This window comes from Engystomops pustulosus, chromosome 2 (assembly GCF_040894005.1).
Source record: "Engystomops pustulosus chromosome 2, aEngPut4.maternal, whole genome shotgun sequence".
Classification (NCBI taxonomy): Eukaryota; Metazoa; Chordata; class Amphibia; order Anura; family Leptodactylidae; genus Engystomops; species Engystomops pustulosus.
In genome coordinates, this window is record NC_092412.1 from 100,769,651 (window position 1) to 100,792,066 (window position 22,416).

General features: G+C 44.3%; 1 protein-coding gene across 3 annotated transcripts in view; it reads right to left on the bottom strand.

Annotated features, from left to right (window-relative positions):
* Nucleotides 1-21,026: 21,026 nt before the first annotated feature.
* UBE3A (ubiquitin protein ligase E3A) overlaps nt 21,027-22,416 on the bottom strand; it is a 33,154-nt gene continuing 31,764 nt past the window's right edge. For all 3 annotated transcript variants that reach the window (XM_072135715.1, XM_072135714.1, XM_072135716.1), the window contains one exon: nt 21,027-22,385. In XM_072135715.1, the coding sequence (XP_071991816.1) occupies nt 22,265-22,385 (121 nt within the window). In that variant the 3' untranslated portion in view covers nt 21,027-22,264. The remainder of the gene's footprint in view (nt 22,386-22,416) is intronic.

The following is a 22,416-nucleotide window of genomic DNA, read 5'->3' on the forward strand; positions in this document are numbered from 1 at the left end:
TTTGGGAATTTATAGTATATCTTAGTTCTAATAAAATACTGTTTGTTTTAAGTGCAGTGTGAATTGATTGGTGCGCATTTTACGTAACTTTTTCATTAATATATTTTTGTTCCACTGCCCATCCCATCCCTGGGCAATGTAGGCCCTGTAGTAGCCACTACAGCTGTTGTTACGCCCCTGTTCGGGGGGCACAGTATTAGGAGTAACAGAAGAATAACATTGTTAGGGGACAATGGGAAAGTGCAGAACATAAGATGTCTGCATGATAAACCCTACAGTGATGGTGTGTGACTGATGGAAGAGAAAATTGATGGTGGAACTAATGGAGAAGACCAGGGGCATTGCTAGGGTGGTAAAAGATCTGGGGCACGGGCCCCAATGCATTTATATTAAATTGAGAGTAGTGACCATTTTTGTACATGACCCCCTCAAATGAGTTTCCCGCCAAAACCAATTGAAAATTCAGGAGAAATCCCTACTTACTCCATCCATTGCCTGCAGGTGATGTGTCCTCGGACTGTAGTTGTTCTTTATCTTCTCCATTAGCCCCAGAATCACCATGTCTCTTCTTCAGCCACGTGTCCTCCCTGTAAAGTTTACCACACAGACATCTTATGTTCTTCATTTTTCCTATATCTTGGTCCCATAACATTGTTATCCTGCTGCTACCTCTAACACTCTACTTCCAAATACTGTAAGAAGACTACACGGAATACACAATTTATAAGCCCAAAAATTCTAGTTTACACATACTACACTATCTCCATTTTGCCCCCACAATAACTGACCCTCCACAATACATTGGCCCCATATGTTACATTACTCCCTCATTGTGCCACCCACCTGATAATGTTCCCTAAACATGGCCTAACATGTAATAATGCACATAATACCAGTCGCGTCTGATAATGCCCCTGCAAAGTGACCCTTTCTAATTATCTAATTTGGAGCCACCGAATAATTCCCACACTAAATAATGCCCCCACCCACTGAATAATTCTCCCACATGAAATAAGTCTCACCAATAAGGGATGTCCCCACAGACCCCATCCAGTAATGTCCCCCACAACCCTCCAGTATATAATGTTATATATATAATGAGCAAATAACAATCCCCAAAGAAATTGATGTTCTGCAAAGCCGCCCAGCAATTCATGTTCTCTGCAGCCCCCACGACAATGGATGTCCCTCCTGCGCTGCGCACAACTTGATGCCCTCCCATCCCCTCCCAGTAATTGGTGTCCCCCAAAGCCCCCCAGCAATTGATGTACCCCTTTCAAAAAGGGATATCCCTCCCAAAAGCCCACTAATGGATACCCCCCAGCCCCTCAGAAATGGTTGTCCCCAGCCCCAGCAATGCATTTGCCCCAAAGACACCCAGCAATTGATGCCCACCCCACTCCAAGCAATTGATGTCTCCCACAAATCCCCCGAGAAATTAATGTTCCCATTAGCTTCCCATCAATGTATGTCATATACAGTCCCCCCAGAAATTAATATTGCACCCCAGCCCACCAGAGCAATGGATGTCGTCCACACTCTCCCAAGCAATGGATGTCATTACCTTCCCATTACCTCCCAAGCAATGGATGTCATCCACAGCCTCCCCAGCCCCAGCAAGGAATGCCCCCCTCAGCAATAGATGTTCCCCAACCAGCCCCTCTCGGCAATTAATGTTCTCCCAGCCACCCCCTCAGCTATTGATATCCCCCACATGCCCCCCCCAGAAATTAATGTTCCCATTAGCTCCCCCGTAATGGATTCCCCCCAGCAATGGATATCCCCACATAAATTAATATTCCACCCCCCCCCTTGAGAAATGGTCCATATACCCACATAAATCAAATTAATGTCCCCATAGCTTTCCAGAAATGATGCCCCCGGTCATTTAATATCCCCCAGCCCCTGACCCCGAGCAAATTGGGGCCCCATAGCAACTTCCTACACTGTGAATAAAAATAAAAAACAGCAACTTCATGCTCACCTGTCTTCTCTCCTCTTCTCGCTGTACGGGATCGACACCGCATCTCCGGCTCCCAGCACTGTAGTCAACTGGTAGAAGCAGGAGACGGGGTTTAATGACGTCACCGTGTCTCCTGCTATTTGTAGTGAAGAACGGAGCTTATGGTTCCGTTCTCCACTGCAGCACTTGCCTCTATTTGTGTCCGGAAGGGACGCAGATAGAAGTGAGAGAGGGGTGAGGGCCCAGATAGTGAGACAAGAGTCCCGCTGATCCGGGGCACAGGCCAAAAGATCCGGGGCACGAGCCCCGGATCTTTTAGCCTAGCGACGCCACTGGAGAAGACAAGGAACACATCACATCCGAGGACATATCACCTGCGGTTACTGGATGTAGGGTGCCCCGGAACTTTTATGACCCTAGAAATGCCCCTTTCTTGTTGTGAGTGGAAAACTGACAGTAATAATACACTGCAGTACAAAAGTTTTGGATAAACAAAAGCACATATGTCCTGAAAGCCCAAAAGTCCTCAAGGTGTTAACAATAAAGAATCCCATCTGAATTTCTTCCTTCTAAAATCCAAATTTAAAATTATACTAATGAGCAAAGGATCTACTCTATCCCCTCTCTGATGTGACTTTACAGATATATATATATAAAAAGATTACAACAGTCAGTGCGCCTGGATCTATGTGTAAGTGTCTCTGACTTTTCATGCTTGATTTTGATGGTAGATTTCCTTTAAATATTATTAAAGTAACCCCAAACTATATCATATCCAACACAACCACTATTGTTGGTGTCAAGTCCTTAAAACTCCTTAACGCTCCTTGATGTATCTGTATGTACATCAAGGAGCGTTAAGGAGTTAAAAGGACTTGACCCCAAGTTAAGGATGTATAAAGAGGGCTCACGGGGTAAGCCCTCGTCATGAAGACATGGGGTTTGCTGCATAGTGCAGCAAACAACCACCGCTGTTGGCATTTAAAAGACAGCTGAGCTTTGGCACCACCATCTTTGTTTTGATTGTTGTTCCCCATGATGTCATTGGGGAGTGGTGATCTGTTGCCATGACAGCCTTGGGTCATACAAAAACCCAAGGCTGTCTTGTTTTAGCCCATCTATTACAATGTGTGATTTGCACATTGTAATAGATGATGTGGACAATCCCCATATACTGCCATACTGTATTATGATATTATGTATATGGTAGGATCAATCTGAAAAATAGTAAAAAAAAAAAAAAAAAAGTAAACGCTTAAAAAATGTAAATAAAAAATAATAAAAAATTAACAGTTTAAATCACCCCCCTCCCCTGAAACTGATAAACAAGGTAAATCATAAACATGTAAGGTATCACTGCGTCCCAAAATGTCCAATCTATTAAAATATAATGATGGTTATTTCCCAGCGTTGAACCCTGTAACAGAAAATATCGCCAAATACCCAAAATATAAAAAATTTAACAAACAGTGATCACAAGGTTGTACAGTCCTCAAAATGGTAGCAATAAAAATGGCAGATCATCTCGCAAAAAATTACATCTTACACAGCTCCGTAAACCGAATTATGAAAAAGTTATAAGCATCAGAAGATAGCAAAACAAAAACAGTTTATTTCACACACAAGGTTTAAATTTTTTCAAATGTATTAAACCACAATAAAACTTGTATAAATTAAGTATCCCCATGATTGTACCGAACCAAAGAATAAAGTAGAGGTGTCATGTGGAGTACACTGTGAAAAATCAAGGTGGCGAGAAAATGGTGCAAATGCGTTTTTTCACTGATTTCACCACATTTTAATTTTCCCGCTTTCAAGGCATAGAATAATAAATACCATCACTGCGAAGTGCAATTTGTTACACAGAAATAAGCCTTCATACAGCTCTGTACATAGAAAAATGAAAAAGTTATGGACTTTTGAAGGTGGGGAGCAAAAAATTAACGGAAAAAGGCTGCGTCCTTAAGGGATTAATGAAATTCTGCTTTCAGTTGCCTTCTAAACCTGAACAGATTTACCTCTCCATGCGTCCAGGACAGCATGTGTTAAAAAAAATATTCTCAGCGTGTTCACCTGACTACACAAACATATGAATGCAGCTAATGTGTGTGTTAAATAAATATACTGGTAATGTAATGGACATCTGATGACAGCATATTTTATTACTTAACATGTTACCAACAACAAAATGTATTTCTTCCTTGACAGCAAACCTGACATTGTTCAGGAAGTTGCAGAAAAGTAGCAGATGTAATTTCAGGATAGTATGGTGCCAAACAATCACCTGCAACTTGTTCAACTACCTGCTTAACTCCCTAACAACACTTACAACAACAAATCTCAAGAGTGCTACAAGTTCTCCGCAGCTTCTACTTGGAAAGACAAATCACACAGGTAATAAAGATCATTATCACCAATCAACTATGACAGAGAAGAAATTAAAAGAAGCTGAGAAATCTCCTCTCACTATTTCCTTCAATTCAAAGGAGGAAAGCCTTCTAAAGAAAAAAATTCTCTCCTTAGATTTGATGAAGAAACAAGCAGCTGATTCAATGAAACTTGACCAGAAACTTTTATACAACCACTTCATACTCAGGCTTAGAAGATCAGAGTTGGCACATGCCAGGCTCATGGGAAACACTGAGCTTATGAAACAGCTAACCACTACAATGTTTTCCAGTTTTAACACTACAGTTAATGATGGCGCAGAGAAAGCTGTGAGGGCTATGCTTCAAAATGGGAAACCACCAAGAGCGGTATCTGCACCATGTAGACCAAATTCATCGATGTCCATGAACGGTAAAATGATGAACAGAACTGATGCCAAATATGGCCATGACATTCGGAAATCTTCAGCTAGGAAAAATTACCCAAATACCCCTCAAAGGTATTATTCTGCACCAGCAAAAAGACCATCACTAAATCAACAGACACAAGTCACATTTTTTGAAGCAGGTACATCTGTACCTACAAATCTGGATTTAGCTATTGAGACTCAAGGTCAAGGGAAAAAAAACTTTACAGTAAGAAACTTCCATAAATCTGCTAAACAAGAAACTGGTATGATCTTTCCACAAAATAATGGAGGTCAAGTGAGAAGAAGGCCAAAATCTACAAGTTTCTTGTTGGACAGTGGTGGAAAGTTACTGGGCTCCACAGCCACCATCGGGACCACATCAGATGATACAGAAGAAATGTTTTCAAGGAAAATAAAGACATTTATTGAGAAAGTAAAATCTTTGCAGCAGAATGACCCAGCATTAAAAGATTACTACTCTCAGAGAATGCTGGATTGGAAAAATAAAAAAGACTCTTTTAGTTTCACATATAAGGACGATGAAAGGGAACAGAACCAATGGTTACCAACTGGAGACGAGCTCCATCACCGAAGTGTTACTATGAAGAAACTTGACACAAATTTTACTCAAAAAGATGTACCAACAGATATTCTTTTCATGGAACAGTATAATCTAGTTCTTACTAAAGAAAATTACTCCGTAAGAAACTGGATTAACAACAACCCGTATATTTCAATGTAATAGTCAATGTCCGTTTACGTTTATTTTGTGAACAATACATGTAACATGTTCTTGAAGGAATTGCTTAATGTCAGGTATTGTATTTGAGTTCTATCTCAAATGTCTGTTTACTTCTACATGTCTAGACTTCTTTGTGGTGCAAGAACACATCCAAATGCTGAAAATCATTATTCTTATGGTAATAGCTTTGTAGTATAAAGCCGCAGAACATATGTGTCTTCATTGTGCCTGATTCCAAAACAGTAGACACCTACACTCGATAGAGATACTATACCTAACAAATACTAACTTAACTGTTAGTTCTTTTTTATCTAGCTCTTGTTTACAGCTTACAACATTACTTTAATTTGTAGTAATGCTAAGTAAAACCAATAAGGGCAATGTTGGGAGTAATGTTTATTAACAGTGAGACAATTTTACATGGGTGTGGAATCTGTACCAAATTTATCAAAATGTTGCATACCTCTTGAAGACTGTGGTGCACGATACATATATACTGACAAAATAACACAACTTAAGGCTAACTCTGTCTTTTCTGACTTTTAGAGGTTGCCTATGGAAATAATTTAATATTTTGTCAAAATGTGCAGAGGTGGAGGTAGAGTGCATTTGTGAGAATGTAGCAATATCTGGTATATGCGGCACACCACTGTGCGCTGGAGAGGAGGAGGAGGAGGAGGTGACCCCTCCTCTCTCCATAGAGAACAGTGGCGCACAGCCGCACACACAGGGAAAGATCTTTTCCCCGTGTACTGCCGCCAGGCCACCATTGCCATCCATGGGGATGTATATGCGGCCGCAAAAAGCCCTAAAGTCCTCAAGGTGTTAACAATAAAGGATCCCATCTGAATTAGGCATGGCCTCCTTCCTTGAGTGCAATCATGTGGCCGTGGCTTAAAGGAACAGTGGAACAGTATGTAATGCAACATTGTGCACCCAAATATATGGCATTTAAAGGTGACAAAAATTTTCTGCATATTCAAATTCTCTACGAATTATTAAATCCGCTCTATTAAAGGGCTTGTCCACTTCCAGCAAACAATAGATTTTTTTTGTGTAATGAAAAGTTTATACACGGCTCTGATTACTCTCTGTGATTATAACGCTCCTGCACCTGCATTACAATCATAGGACCATGGACAGATTTCTATCTGGAAGTAATCATAGAAGCTTTCTATAGAAGGAAAGCAAGCAGAGATCTAGAAAATCATGAGTGTGAACAGGGACTTTCTAAGAAGACGTGTCATGATTCCTTCTTTATGCTATGATTGTGTTATGAGATGTTGTATACTGACAATGTGCTTAGATTATCAGGGTCCAGTGGTTACTACTAGAGATGAGCGAACATGCTCGTCCGAGCTTGATGCTCGGTCGAGCATTAGGGTACTCGAAACTGCTCGTTGCTCGGACGAATACTTCGCCCGCTCGAGAAAATGGCAGCTCCCGCCGTTTTGCTTTTTGGCGGCCAGAAACAGAGCCAATCACAAGCCAGGAGACTCTGCACTCCACCCAGCATGACGTGGTACCCTTACACGTCGATAGCAGTGGTTGGCTGGCCAGATCAGGTGACCCTGGGATAGACTAGCCGCTGCCCGCGCTGCTCGGATCATTCTGTGTCTGGATGCCGCTAGGGAGAGAGCTGCTGCTGGTCAGGGAAAGCGTTAGGGTGTTCTATTAGCTTACTGTTAGGCAGGAGTGATTCTCAAAGAACCCAACAGCCCTTCTTAGGGCTACAATAACGTTCTACTTTTTTTATTTTAATTTGCATCTAGTACCATTTTGTGAGGAATTAGCAGGGGGACTTGCTACCGTTGTGTTTAGCTCTTAGTGGCACACATATCCATAGCAAAGACCGAAGTGGGAAAATTTAGTAGGGGTTGGATTTCAATTAGGCACTAACTCAGTGTCATCTCATCTGGCATAGTAGTGTGCTTTGATACTTGGCTAGAAAATAGCCATAGGAGAATACAAAGAGCTTACTTACGCATACAGTAGCGTTCTATATATTTGATTTCTGGTTGATCTGCTGGTGGCTGTACTTTCTGCAGTGCATGTACTAGCCAATTCTGAGCAATTTGTAGTGAGACTTGCGACCGCTGTGTTCTGCGCTTAGTGACGCACATATCCATAGCAAAGACCGAAGTGGGAAAATTTAGTAGGGGTTGGATTTCAATTAGGCACTAACTCAGTGTCATCTCATCTGGCATAGTAGTGTGCTTTGATACTTGGCTAGAAAATAGCCATAGCAATAGGATAGCATTGTTTGGTTTTAAAAACTCAAAAAAAAAAAAAAAACACAAAAAAAAAAAAAAAACACAAAAAAAAACAAAAAAAAGTAAAAAAAAAAATAAAGTTATAACTCTCATTTTAAAAATGTTTAACCCGAGGGCTAGGGGTAGAGGACGAGGGCGGGGACGTGGGCGTCCAACTACTGCAGGGGTCAGAGGCCGTGGTCCTGGGCGGGGTGAGACACCACCTGCTGATGAGGGAGCAGGGGAACGCCGCAGAGCTACACTCCCTAGGTTCATGTCTGAAGTTACTGGGACTCGTGGTAGAGCACTGTTGAGGCCAGAACAGTGCGAACAGGTGATGTCGTGGATTGCTGACAATGCTTCGAGCAATTTGTCCACCACCAGTCAGTCTTCCACGCAGTCCACCCATGTCACCGAAATCGCCACTCCTCCAGCTCCTGCACCTCAGCCTCCTCCCCCCCAGTCTGCCCCCTCCCAGGAAAATTTGGCATTTGAACCGGCATACTCTGAGGAACTGTTTTCTGGACCCTTCCCACAGTCACAAACCACTTGTCCGGTTGCTGCTGAGCAATTTTCCGATGCCCAGGTTTTCCAACAGTCACAGTCTGTGGGTGATGATGACCTTCTTGACGTAGTGGAAGTGTGTAAAGAGGTGTCCGACGATGAGGAGACACGGTTGTCAGACAGTGGGGAAGTTGTTGTCAGGGCAGGAAGTCCGAGGGGGGAGCAGACTGAGGGATCGGAGGATGATGAGGTGACAGACCCAAGCTGGGTTGAGAGGCCGGGTGAACACAGTGCTTCTGAGACGGAGTAGAGTCCTCGACCAGAACAGGTTGGAAGAGGCAGTGGTGGGGCCAGACGGAGAGGCAGGGCCAGAGCTGGTGCATCAGCGCCAAATGTGTCAAATAGTGAAGCTCCCGTGGCGAGGGCTCCTGCGGCGAGGGCTAGATCTTCAGAAGTCTGGAGGTTCTTTAAGGAAACACCGGATGACCGACGGACTGTGGTGTGCAACATTTGCCAAACCAGGCTCAGCAGGGGTTCCACCACTACTAGCTTAACTACCACCAGTATGCGCAGGCATATGAATGCTAAACACCCCACTCAGTGGCAACAAGCCCGTTCACCTCCGGCCGTGCACACCACTGCTCCTTCCCCTGTGTCAGCTGCTAGTCAGCCCCCTGCCCAGGACCCTGCCACAAAAACCCCATCGTCGCCTCCACGATCCTCCACAGCATCCACCAGCGTTCAGCTCTCCATACCCCAGACGCTGGAGCGGAAACGCAAATATAGTGCAACCCACCCGCACGCCCAAGCCCTTAATGTGCACATCTCCAGATTGCTTAGCCTGGAGATGCTGCCCTATAGGCTAGTAGAGACCGAGGCCTTTCGCAACCTCATGGCGGCGGCCGCCCCTCGGTATTCGGTCCCCAGCCGCCACTACTTTTCCCGATGTGCCGTCCCAGCCCTGCACCAGCACGTGTCAGACAACATCATCCGTGCCCTGACCAACGCCGTTTCTGACAAGGTCCACCTGACCACGGACACGTGGACGAGTGCTGCCGGGCAGGGCCACTATATATCGCTGACGGCACATTGGGTTAACTTGGTGGAGGCTGGGACCGAGTCTGACACTGGGGCTGCTCATATACTGCCGACGCCGAGGATTGCGGGGCCTACCTCGGTCCAGGTGTTTCAGGCCTACTATGCCTCCTCCTCCTCCCACCCCTCCTCCACCTCCTCCTCCGAACTACCATCCGTGGGCACGGCGCCATCAGTCGGTAGCTCTAGGCACAGCAGCAGTGCCGTCGCTAAGCGACAGCAGGCGGTGCTCAAACTGCTGAGCCTAGGCGACAAAAGGCACACCGCCCAAGAGCTATTACAGGGCATCACGGCGCAGACTGATCTGTGGCTGGCACCGCTGAACCTCAAGCCGGGAATGGTTGTGTGTGACAACGGCCGTAACCTGGTGGCGGCTCTGCAACTCGGCAGACTGACACATGTGCCATGCCTGGCCCATGTGTTAAATCTGATAGTTCAGCGTTTCCTCAAGACATACCCCAATCTGTCTGATTTGCTCACGAAGGTGCGCCGCATCTGTGCGCATTTCAGGAAGTCCAGCCCAGATGCTGCCACTCTCAGGGCAGCGCAGCGCCGCCTCCAACTGCCCGCTCACCGACTGTTGTGCGACGTGCCCACGAGGTGGAATTCAACACTGACCATGTTATCCAGAGTTTACCAGCAGCGCAGAGCGATTGTAGACTGCCAGATGTCAACTTCCACCAGAACTGGTAGTCAGGTCAGTCAGCTTCCTCAAGTCTACAATGAGGAGTGGACGTGGATGTCTGATATCTGTCAGGTGCTGAGTAACTTTGAGGAGTCAACACAGATGGTCAGTGGCGATGCCGCCATCATCAGCCTCACCATCCCGCTGCTTGGCCTGTTGAAAAACTCTCTGGTCAGCATGAAGTCGGAAGCTTTGCGCTCGTCACAAGAGACAGGGGAAGAATATTCCCTTGTTGATAGCCAAAGCACCCTCAGGTCTGTTTCTCAGCGCATATCGGAGGAGGTGGAGGTGGAGGAGGATGAGGAGGAAGAGGAGGAGAATGTTGGTGAGACACAAGAGGGGACCATTGTTGAGTCCTTTACTGTTCAGCGTGTATGGGCAGAAGAAGAGGAGTTGGAGGAGTTGGAGGAGGAGGAAATGGACAGTCAGGCCAGTGAGGGGAGTGAATTCTTACGCGTTGGTACTCTGGCGCATATGGCAGATTTCATGCTAGGCTGCCTATCCCGTGACCCTCGCGTTCAAAGAATTTATTCCAGCACCGATTACTGGGTGTTCACTCTCCTGGACCCACGGTACAAGCAAAATCTTTCCACTCTCATCCCTGCAGAGGAAAGGAGTGTGAGAATGCATGAATACCAGCAGGCCCTGGTGCACAAGCTGAAACAGTATTTCCCTTCTGACAGCGCTAGCGGCAGAGTGCGTAGTTCTGCGGGACAAGTAGCGAGGGAGAGTAGGCGAGCAGGCAGCTTGTCCAGCACTGGCAAGGGTACGCTTTACAAGGCTTTTGCCAGCTTTATGTCACCCCAGCAAGACACTGTCACCTGTCCCCAGTCTCGGCAGAGTAGGGCTGATCTTTACAGAAAGATGGTGAGGGAGTACGTAGCTGACCATACCATCGTCCTAAATGATCACACAGCTCCCTACAACTACTGGGTTTCAAAGCTGGACATGTGGCACGAACTGGCGCTGTACGCCTTGGAGGTTCTTGCCTGCCCTGCCGCTAGCGTCTTGTCCGAGCGGGTTTTCAGTGCAGCTGGTGGCATCATCACCGATAAGCGTACACGCCTGTCGACTGACAGCGCTGACAGGCTGACGCTTATTAAAATGAATAAAGGCTGGATTTCTCAGAATTTCCAATCTCCACCAGGTGAAGGAAGCTCAACCTGAATAATTGATCCACTCCTCCTCCTCCTCATTTTCCTCCTTCTCCTCCTCTTTGTACAGTAAAGCAGAGGAAAATGGCTATTTTTTGACAGGGCCCACTGGCTCTTGCTATAGTACTTCATGCATTTAATTTTTCTGGAGGGCCACCTACCCGGTCCTCTGTTTGAAACAATTTTTGTGAGTGCCACATACAGGCACTCAATCTATTCCATTTTACTGCAGGGCCACCTACCTGCTCCTCTGGTTTGAAACATTTTTGGGACTGCCACATACAGGCACTCAATCTATTCCATTTTACTGGAGGGCCACCTACCTGCTCCTCTGGTTTGAAAATTTTTTGGGACTGCCACATACAGGCACTCAATCTATTCCATTTTACTGCAGGGCCACCTACCTGCTCCTCTGGTTTGAAACATTTTTGGGACTGCCACATACAGGCACTCAATCTATTCCATTTTACTGGAGGGCCACCTACCTGCTCCTCTGGTTTGAAAAATGTTTGGGACTGCCACATACAGGCACTATCCAAATTAAATTGTCTCCATAGCAGCCTCCACACGTTGTCTCCATTGCTACCTCCAAAAGTCGTCCATATAGCTGCCTCCATACATCGTCCCTTTATCAAACGAGGTGTGTCAGGCAGAAATTTGGGTTGTTTTCATGGATTCCACATCAAAGTTGTTAACTTTGTCGCCACCCTGCTGTGTTATCCACAAAATATACTGGCAAACTTTTACCATTTAGGGATATTATTTCAGCGCTTCTTGCGCATCTGTTTACATTCCCCTCACCCGGCATATCCTAAACTTATAAGAACGCTACTACACTTGATCTTATACAAAAGGTTCTTAGAAGTGCTGTTTGGGGAGTAGCCTAGAGACAGGGGCTTGAATTGGCGAAAGCTCGCCTGGCAGCGGAGCGCCAGCTCCATGCGCATCATGCGCTTCTTGCGCATCTGTTTACATTCCCCTCACCCGGCATATCCTAAACTTATAAGAACGCTACTACACTTGATCTTATACAAAAGGTTCTTAGAAGTGCTGTTTGGGGAGTAGCCTAGAGACAGGGGCTTGAATTGGCGAAAGCTCGCCTGGCAGCGGAGCGCCAGCTCCATGCGCATCATGCGCTTCTTGCGCATCTGTTTACATTCCCCTCACCCGGCATATCCTAAACTTATAAGAACGCTACTACACTTGATCTTATACAAAAGGTTCTTAGAAGTGCTGTTTGGGGAGTAGCCTAGAGACAGGGGCTTGAATTGGCGAAAGCTCGCCTGGCAGCGGAGCGCCAGCTCCATGCGCATCATGCGCTTCTTGCGCATCTGTTTACATTCCCCTCACCCGCCATATCCCAAACTTATAAGAACGCTACTACACTTAACTTGGTGCAGGCTGGGACCGAGTCTGACCCTGGGGCTGGTCATATACTGCCGACGCAGAGAATTGCGGGGCCTACCTCGGTCCAGGTCTCAAAGGCCTACTATACCTCCTCCCACCCCTCCTCCACCTCCTCCTCCTCCGAATTACCATCCGTGGGCATGGCGCCATCAGTCGGTAGCTCTAGGCACAGCAGCAGTGCCGTCGCTAAGCGACAGCAGGCGGTGCTGAAACTGCTGAGCCTAGGCGATAAAAGGCACACCGCCCAAGAGCTATTACAGGGCATTCCACATCAAAGTTGTTAACTTTGTCGCCACCCTGCTGTGTAATCCACAAAATATACTAGCAAACTTTTACCATTTAGGGATATTATTTCAGCGCTTCTTGCGCATCTGTTTACATTCCCCTCACCCGCCATATCCTAAACTTATAAGAACGCTACTACACTTGATCTTATACAAAAGGTTCTTAGAAGTGCTGTTTGGGGAGTAGCCTAGAGACAGGGGCTTGGATTGGCAAAAGCTCGCCTGGCTGCAGAGCGCCAGCTCCATCCCAAGATCCAACTAACATAGTTGCAGCACCTTTAATCTACTACTAGTTCACTGCCTCCATAATAATAATAATAATCTTTATTTATATAGCGTCATCATATTCTGTAGCGCTTTACAAATCATAGGAAACAAATACAAATGTAATGTAACAGAGCACAACATTTGTATGGAACAACAGGAGTGAGGTCCCTGCTCGCCAGAGCTTACGGTTTATGAAGATGATGGGGTAACACGAGGTAAAAGAATATTTAATGGTCAAGCCATTCTTCTTAGGGAATAGAAAAAAATATAATAAATGGAATTGCTGTCGCTTGAACCACTCAGCCGTCATCTTATATACCAGGTCCAGGGTGAATGGGACTGCAGAGAAGTCTGGTGCCTGTTGGTTGCTGGATAACAGATGGGAGGACGACACAGGACGGGTTAGTAGAAGAGTTAAAACTTCATGCAGTTAATGAGTGTTATAGGCTTGCCTAAAGAAATGGGTTTTAAGAGCACGTTTGAAACTTTGGAGGTTAGGTATTAGTCTGATAGTCCAGGGCAGAGCATTCCATAGAATTGGTGCAGCTCTAGAGAAGTCTTGGAGACGCGAGTGGGAGGTCCGCACTAGGGTAGAGGTTAATCTAAGATCACTGGCGGATCTAAGAGCACGGGTTGGGCGATAGACTGAGATAAGAGAGGAGAGGTAGGGGGGTGCAGCATTATACAGAGCTTTATGGATGAGGGTTATTATTATTTTAAACTGTATTCGAAAGGAGACTGGCAGCCAGTGCAGCGACTGGCATGAACTGTAAGCATACATGGTCCCCTTATCAAACGAGCTGTGTCAGGCAGAATTTTGGGTTGTTTTCATGGCTTCCATGTTAACTTTGTCGCCACCCTGCTGTGTAATCCACAAAATATACTGGCAAACTTTTATCATGTACCGATATTATTTGAGCGCTTCTTGCTCACCTCCTTTGGTTCCTCTCTGACACCCATTGGTTTGAAGCCTGAGTCCAATTAGGGTATGTCGCCATGCCACTCTCTAGCCTGCTGCCGCTGCCTCTGCCTCTGCATGCCGTCCCCTATAGTGTCAGGGTCAATTATTGGATGTTTTACATGCTATCTAGCTTCATTCTGTCACTCTGTCATGGCCATGCTGTTGCCCATAATTTCGGCATAATGGTGCGATTAAGCAGCCTCAGAGGCATCCATGCATGCTGCCCCTGCTGTTTCCTGTCCATTTCCGTGGTGTTTCCATCCTTTTCTGAGGTTCCCAGGTGTTTGGCCAAGCTTCCCTGTGCAGAGCCTTGGTCCCCTTGAAAAATGCTCGAGTCTCCCATTGACTTCAATGGGGTTCGTTATTCGAGACGAGCACTCGAGCATCGGGAAAAGTTCGTCTCGAATAACGAGTACCCGAGCATTTTAGTGTTCGCTCATCTCTAGTTACTACACTTACATTACTACACTTTTAGTTATGTTCTGAACATTATACTAGCATCTGATACATAAAATAGAGAGACAGATGAGAGAGGAGAAATGATGAGAAGGATATCACAAAATGACATTCTCAGCTATGCTAACTCACCAAATCAATAAAACACACAGTCAACTCTACTTATCTGTCTGTAGCAAGTAGATTAAGTCTCTACACTCTGATGCTTGCTGGCAGTAAGTGCCTGTGTATGAGCTAGTTTTGTAATGCAGTGAGGGGCAGAAGGCAGACCGCACTGCAGTGTGCAGACAAGATAAGCTATTCATGAGAAGAATCTAACCACAGTCAGAAGATTTACACCAGGACTGATAGAGACAGGTTGGAATTATACCTGTGAAATGCTGTATTTTTGTTAATAACAGTGAATTAGAGAATAACGTGCGTTTAAATCTCGACATGCTCTACTTTTGCAAGTCACGCGCGTGAAAAACGCACCATACAAGTCTATGGAGACGCATCAAAAATGCATTGCACTCTGAGACACTTGCAAGTGCAATGCAAGTGCAATGCGTTTTTCACGCATCAATTGCCATAGAAAAGATAGAGCTCAGTCCTGAGTCCATTTCACGCGCGTTTTCTGCGCGTGAAAAACGCATTGAAATTGCATTGAAATTGCATCAAAAACGCGCGTGAAAAACTGAGACACTGAACAAACTCTGACTCAAAACTGATTGCACTCTGATGCAAAATGCGCGTTTTTCACTGACCAAAAACTGATCGCACCCTGATCAAACTCTGACGTGAAATGCAACGCGAGTGTGGAAGGGAGGAATGTGAACCGCTAACCCCACATCTCCATCTGGCCAAAATGATTGCAAATTTTCCCTGTTTTGTGCATGAGGTTTAATGTATAGTAAATGCCTTGCTCTGTGGAGCTCACAATCTAATATATGCAGTAAGGACCCATGCAGATTGAACATATGGGGGGGCCATGGCTACAGCCGTACAATTTGTCACAGCCGCCTTAGTCTATAGCACACAAAGTCTCACCGCACCATGACCAAGCCTGGCAACTGTACAGAAAACGACATGTTGCCTTTCAACAGAGAGAGTAGGGGTGAGGAGCACCCAAGGCTGTATGCATGCCCGGGTGACCATATGTTCATGTGCATGAGGCCAGTGTGTCTTGCTCCTAGGAACACATAGTCTAATACAGTGGTGGCGAACCTATGGCACGGGTGACAGAGGTGGCACTCAGAGCCCTTTCTGTGGGCACCCAGGCCATCACCAGAGATGACTCCAGGTATTTTCCTGAATTCCCAGACAGCCCAGGACTTGCTGTGCACAGAGCTATTTTAACGTGGTAGTGCTACCTGGGACTACTGGAGGAGTGGGAAGGTGTGGACAGATCTGGATTATCATTGTAGCTCCTGCTCCAGCCCTGACAATACTTCCTGTTTATGGGACCCTGGAGGGAATCTACAAGGATCATCCAAATTTCTTCTATTTTCTGCTGTATTGGTGTACTCAGGGGGCTGATATCAATTAAAGCTGTGAAGGAGCAGGGAGTATAACTCAAAAATTTAATTTCTGTGTTGGCACTTTGCAATAAATTAGTGGGTCTTGGTTGAGTTTAGGCACTCGGTCTCTAAAAGGTTCGCCATCACTGGTCTAATATGTAGAGAATACATTTTACTATATACTAGCTCCTATATACAGTAAATTCCATGGTCATAGAAGCTTATAGTCATAGTAAATGCCTGGCTCTAAAAAAAACATACACAATTGTAATGTACAGGAAATGCCCCACTCCGAGGAGCCTACAGTATATAGTGAAAAGTTTTTTGGGACGGTTTACAAGCTTCTAGGACCTAATATACAGTAATTGATGTTCACACTGTGGTATCTGACATGAATTTTCCACTGGATGATCAATGTTATATAATGTTAAAATCCACTGTCAGGCTTTCCAACAATGATATTGACCTGCATTGAACATGCTCTGTATTCTGAGCAACATCCACAGAGTACAGGGCATGTTGCTTCTATATTTCAAGGCCTACCACTGACTTCAATAAGAGAGGGATTTTGGCACAGATTTGCGGACAGCAATTCCCCAATGAGATCCAGCCATTACAGCAAAACACATATCCCACAGATGTCTTCTGCTGAGATTATTTGGGGGTAAAAGGTCCTGAACTTCACCTTTTAGACCCAAAATATTGAGAGCATGACCAAGAGCAACAAGAAACACTAACCTGGGTGCATCCTCTTCAAGCTGCTGAGCCCAAGTGATACAAGATAGCTCAGGTATAGAAGCTTCAATCCCTTAACCACCTGGCCCTTTTTCGTTTTTGCGTTTCCATCCCCCACCACCTTTGAGAATCTCTAAGTTTTACATTTTTCAATGTAAAGAGATCTGTGATGGCTTGTTTTATGCACTTCATAGTGACGGTATTTAACATTCCACGCCATGTACTGGGAAGCAGGAAAAAAATTCCAAATGCAGTGAAATTGGTAAAAAAAAAAATGCATTTGCGCCATTTTCTTGTGAGCTTGGATTTTATGGCTTGCACCCCAAAAGACATAAACTTTATTTTTTGGGTCGGTACCATCACAGAGATACCAAATTTATATAGGTTTTATTCTTCATTTTGCCATAAGTTTTTCATACTTTGGTGTACAGAGTGTGTGGTGTCATTTTTTGAGACTTTTGATGAAGGTTTCAGTGCAACCATTTTTTAGGACTGTATGGCCATTTGATCACTTTATTGAAATTTTTATATTTTTCAAAATGGCAAAGTAGTGGCATTTTTGACTTTGGTGGATATTTTCCATTACGGCTGTTAAACTCTGGGAATAATTGGTAACTCTGGGAATAATAAGGACTAATATTAGTCCTTATGACACATAACCAGTATGTCCAGGAAGCTATGAGACAACTGGGAGATGAAAATACATATCAAAGGCTCACTAGCAATCCAACGCTAAAATACCTTGGCCAGCTACGTACATTTCTGAGACAAAGTGTTGAGAAGAAAATCATTAATGAAAACACTGCCAAAAGGCTTCTTCCCCTACATCCTAGGTACCCCACATGGTATTGTTTACCTAAGGTTCATAAAACCCTTGAAAACCCCCCCGGCCACCCGATAGTGGCAGGGATAGGGTCGCTGTCTGAACCTTTGTCCAAATACTTGGACTGGTTGTTGCGTCCCCTCCTTTCCAGTATCCCATCCTATCTTAAGGATACCAACTCATTTTTGAAAGTGCTAAAATCTGTTACCTGGCAGGAGAATTACCATCTGGCCTCGATAGATGTTGAGAGCCTCTACACCCGGATCCCCCAAGATCTGGGTGTAGAGAGTGTCCGGGGTGTCCTCCAGAATGCACAACAAAGTGAGGACTACATCAGGTTCGTCTGCGAAGGGTTAACTTTTATTTTAAAACACAATGCATTTATGTTCAATGGGAAATGGTTCGTTCAAAAGATCGGCACGGCCATGGGTACTCCCGTGGCGTGCACTTTTGCGAATATTTTTTTAGCGGTCTTTGAAAGCAAAAAATTTTTTCCCTTCAGAACCCATTTGCAAAATGCATTGTGATTCTGTTTCGATATGTGGACGACATTTTTCTAATTTGGGATGGGACGGAAATAGATTTCTTTAAATTTGTGTCTTTTCTGAACGACACCAATGCGATGAATATGCGGTTCACCGCTGTGTTTGGAGGGGACACCTTGGAGTTCCTGGATGTGAAGGTGTTAGTAAAAGATGGCACACTTACCACTACAGCCTTCAGAAAGCCCACGGCCACGAATTCTCTCCTTCACTTTAGGAGCTTTCACCCCCACCATACAAAAGAAGGTTTACCCTTCAGTCAATTTTTGCGCCTGAGAAGGATAAATAGTGAAGTGGGAGGTTTTGAAAGACAGGCTGCTGAGTTGAAGCAGAGATTAATGAACCGTGGATACCCTATCCCTCTATTAGAGCTAGCTCTGGCCAGAGCAAGAGATACTCCGGTTAACACAGTTATCAGTCACCATGAGAATAGCCGTGGGGGTAAAAGTAGTAATGAGGGGCGCGTGGCCTTCTCGTTTGGGTTTAGCCCACACGAGAAGGCAATCCGGACTGCTATACACAGGAATTGGAGGATCCTGGAACTAGATGAGCAACTTATTGAAGTTACAAAACAAAAACCACTAGTCACCTTTAGACGTAGTCCCTCTATTAGAACTGAGCTGGTATCCAGCCATCTACCTACATCTACCAATACTTGGTTGGAAAAACATATTCCCACTGGTAACTTTAAGTGTGGCACCTGCAACTTTTGTCGCTTTAATTTACAAATCGACAATATAAAATTGGCAGGTTTTAATCACAGGGTCCGGTCCTTCATTAATTGTAGGTCGACATTTGTAGTGTACGCAATATTATGTCCATGCCAATTTTTCTATATTGGAAAAACTATCAGAAATTTATTCACCAGGTTCCGCGAGCATCTCAACTCCATAGGTACTGGAAAAGGCTGCCCCCGGTTGATTAACCACGTTAGAGAGGAGCATGGGGGAAACCCCAATGTACTGAGGTTTATGGGGCTGGAAAAGGTAGATGTAGATGCCCGGGGAGGTGACCGCCAAAAACATCTACTTCAACGAGAAGGGAGACTGATCTTAAAATATAATGCGTTGGGCCCGATGGGATTGAACGACAGGAATGACATGAGCGTCTTTCTATAAGGCGCCTCTTTTCCATGTAACTGTTCAGCGTATTATTATACAAATGGTCCTTGCCCTCGCTCTTTCGACTTTGTTATTGTTCCATTATTCCATTTTTTCATATCCGTATCTCCACTGGTTTATGTCTTCTCGTTTTTCTTTTTCTTCTTTTTTCCTCCTCCCTTCTCCCTTCTTTTTGCTTTTTCCCCTCTTTTTTCTTCCTCTCTCCTTCCCTCCCCCCTCCTAATGTTCCTTTTTCCCCCCTCTTCCCTTCCCCCCCCCTCCCCCTTTTCCCTGACCAACATACTTAACCACTCACCCTCTCTTTAGATGGTTCCGTATTACTACTGTTTGGGCAACTACTCATACTGATGCTGCTAATACCTCTTACCCTTTATCCCATGTAACTATGCTTAGTTGCAGTTTAGTGTTCTATATATATCATTTTAATGTAAAACTTCACGGTGTGTGTACTTGGGTGCATCATAGCCAAGGTGCACCCGAGACATTCGCCATATGTTTTTAATTGCATTGTTTATTGTTGCCAAGGCCACGCGAGCCGGGGGCGGGTATTTTACCCGGACCCAGAGATCTCGCGAGGTCTGAGGCTTGAGGAAGCGCTTTGTGAGCGAAACGGCCCGTCGCCTAGTCGTGGCGTGCATCACTCCTGTCCTGTGTCCGTCCGAATAAAGACTTCAACGTTGCACATACTGGTGAGTGCCGTGTTTTCTCTTCTCGTGGGATTATTGGATTCACTGTGCATTCACACGTGCACCTCCGGGGAGCAGCGATTTGACGCCAGTTCACACTCTGGGACGCCACTGAGTTCGGGTTGTGTGGAGAGGGTGGTGCCGGTCCCACTATTCTCTTTTGCTTATAATTGGTATTATATTTTATCGATAGATCATTTTGGGATGTTGAGATACCCAAGATGTTTATTTTTACTGTTTATATTTACAACAGCTCTATGGAAAGGGGGCGATTTTAATTTGTAGGTTTTTTTAATTAATGTTTTTTTTGTTTTTTAATATTTTTCAGACCCCTAGACTTTAACCTTAGGTTGTCTGATTGATCCTACCATATACTTCAGCATTGCACATCATCTATTACAATGTGCAAATCACACACTGCAATAGTAGTAATACTAGTATATATTATAATCCATTAGGAGACAGGGAGTGCATACCTGCCACATTTCCGGACCTGTCTGCGAGACCAATTCCATTCCCATCAGATTATTAACTATAAATGTCCAGGGTAGTTTTCGGTCTGAGACAGACTATCTTTTTCACAAACACAGTTGTGAGAACAAGACCTTTTAAAGGTTATACTTGGAAGTGTAGACCCTAAAAACTGGGTCTGTCTCACCAGATCCACGATGGTTGGAAGGTACGTTGCATGTATGATATGAGCTTGGTAGTAGTAGTGTATTCTGTCCTGATGAACATCAAGCAACCAGTGGTAAAAGCCTACACTGCCTGACCCACAAAAAGCCCTAAGATGTTATTTCTTTGTCGCCATCATCTGTACATTTTAATTGTAACTTATATAGGGTTTCTGAGGTAGCAGGCTAGGTAGCTGCTTAAAGTATGACACGGCACTCTACAACCAATTAACAATGTTTTGCCGATAATTCATTTAGAGCCCGTTTTATGTTAACCGTACTTGAAACTGATATTTCCCCCCTTCACAATCAGACAGAAAAACACACTTTATAGTCATATCTGAATAAAGCCAGAACAAGCTACTCTAAGATGTACCAATTAAATTGTTGGTAAAAATGGATAATCCCTTTATTTCATATTGCAACATGAGTAGTTAACAATACACACGCAAGTCCAGGATAGAGAAACAAATACATTTGGGCATTGTAATTTTGATGTTCCCTACATCTTAACCAATTACAGATCAGGAACATCTAGTTATAGATTGGTGTACATTGCTTCTAGAGACTAGACTGGTTGTGTGTTTTCCCTCCTGATGATACAGCAGCACTGCTCATGTGCTGTAAGAAAACAATCGGATGCGGACAAGGTACAGGGAAGACTTTGGATTGTCTATTTAAAAGGTTTATTTCATATTCTTCATGTAAGTGCACTTTCACAAGCTTATTTTTTTGTTGAGGGTGCAAACGTTCTTTTATTTCCCTTAGGCGACCACCACCAACTATATATTATTTGGCTGAAAATGCACTCGTCAGTAAACAGGTCAAAAAAGAAAATTAAAACAGCACTAAAATTGTACCCCTTTTCACAGACCCTGATAAAAGATTTGCTAATGAAACACAGTATATACCTTACAAGACGACAACAAATTGTGAAATACTTTTTTTTTTGTATCTTTAATTTGTATATTGTTTGTGCTGTGGCTAAAGTAAAGGGTTGCAAGGCTGTAGTATAACATTCCAAATACTCCCTTCCATCTTTATTGACTACATTATTTTTTTTTTTGTCACAGAAACTGTTTGGGGCTAGAACAGCAGTAATTGCATCACACTGTTTCCATTAATTCAAGTTTTTTAAGCAATTTGTAAAAAAAAAAAAAAGAAAAAAAAGAAAAAAAAAAAGGGGGAGGGATGAAAGGAGAGTTCCTGATTTGAAGAAGTTGCAGGACAAACTAAAGCAGTAACTTGAAAGTCTTGAAATTCCGGGAAATGATAGCGTATTTTATGAGAATCGGTTGTCAAAGACTCAAGTAGGCTCGACTTCAAGCAGTATTAAACACAAGCAAGTGATTTAACCCTTAAAATAAATATTTAGGAAAACCTCTCTGTACATACATGTGAAAGATTGTACAACACTTTCACACTAGGGGAGGGAGAAAGACTTTGTTCATATAAGCAGCAGAAACCTGCTGTTCCAGCCCAATGTCCCAGTGGAGGAGGGAGGCACACATACAGGTGACTACATGTAGCTGACTATCTTATGGCCTTTTGTGGACAGGGACTTCAGTATTACTGATTGTTATCCCTTTTGTTTAGGTTTTCTTTTGCCTTTTCATTTTACAGCATGCCGAATCCCTTGGCATATGTGATAGCCTTTAATAATCTCTCTTTCAGTTTCTCTTTGCTTGAATACTCCGGAAGTAAAAGGACATTAAAGCAAGTGTGAGATGTTGGTAATCTGCAGGGAAATACACATAAAAGAGGTTATA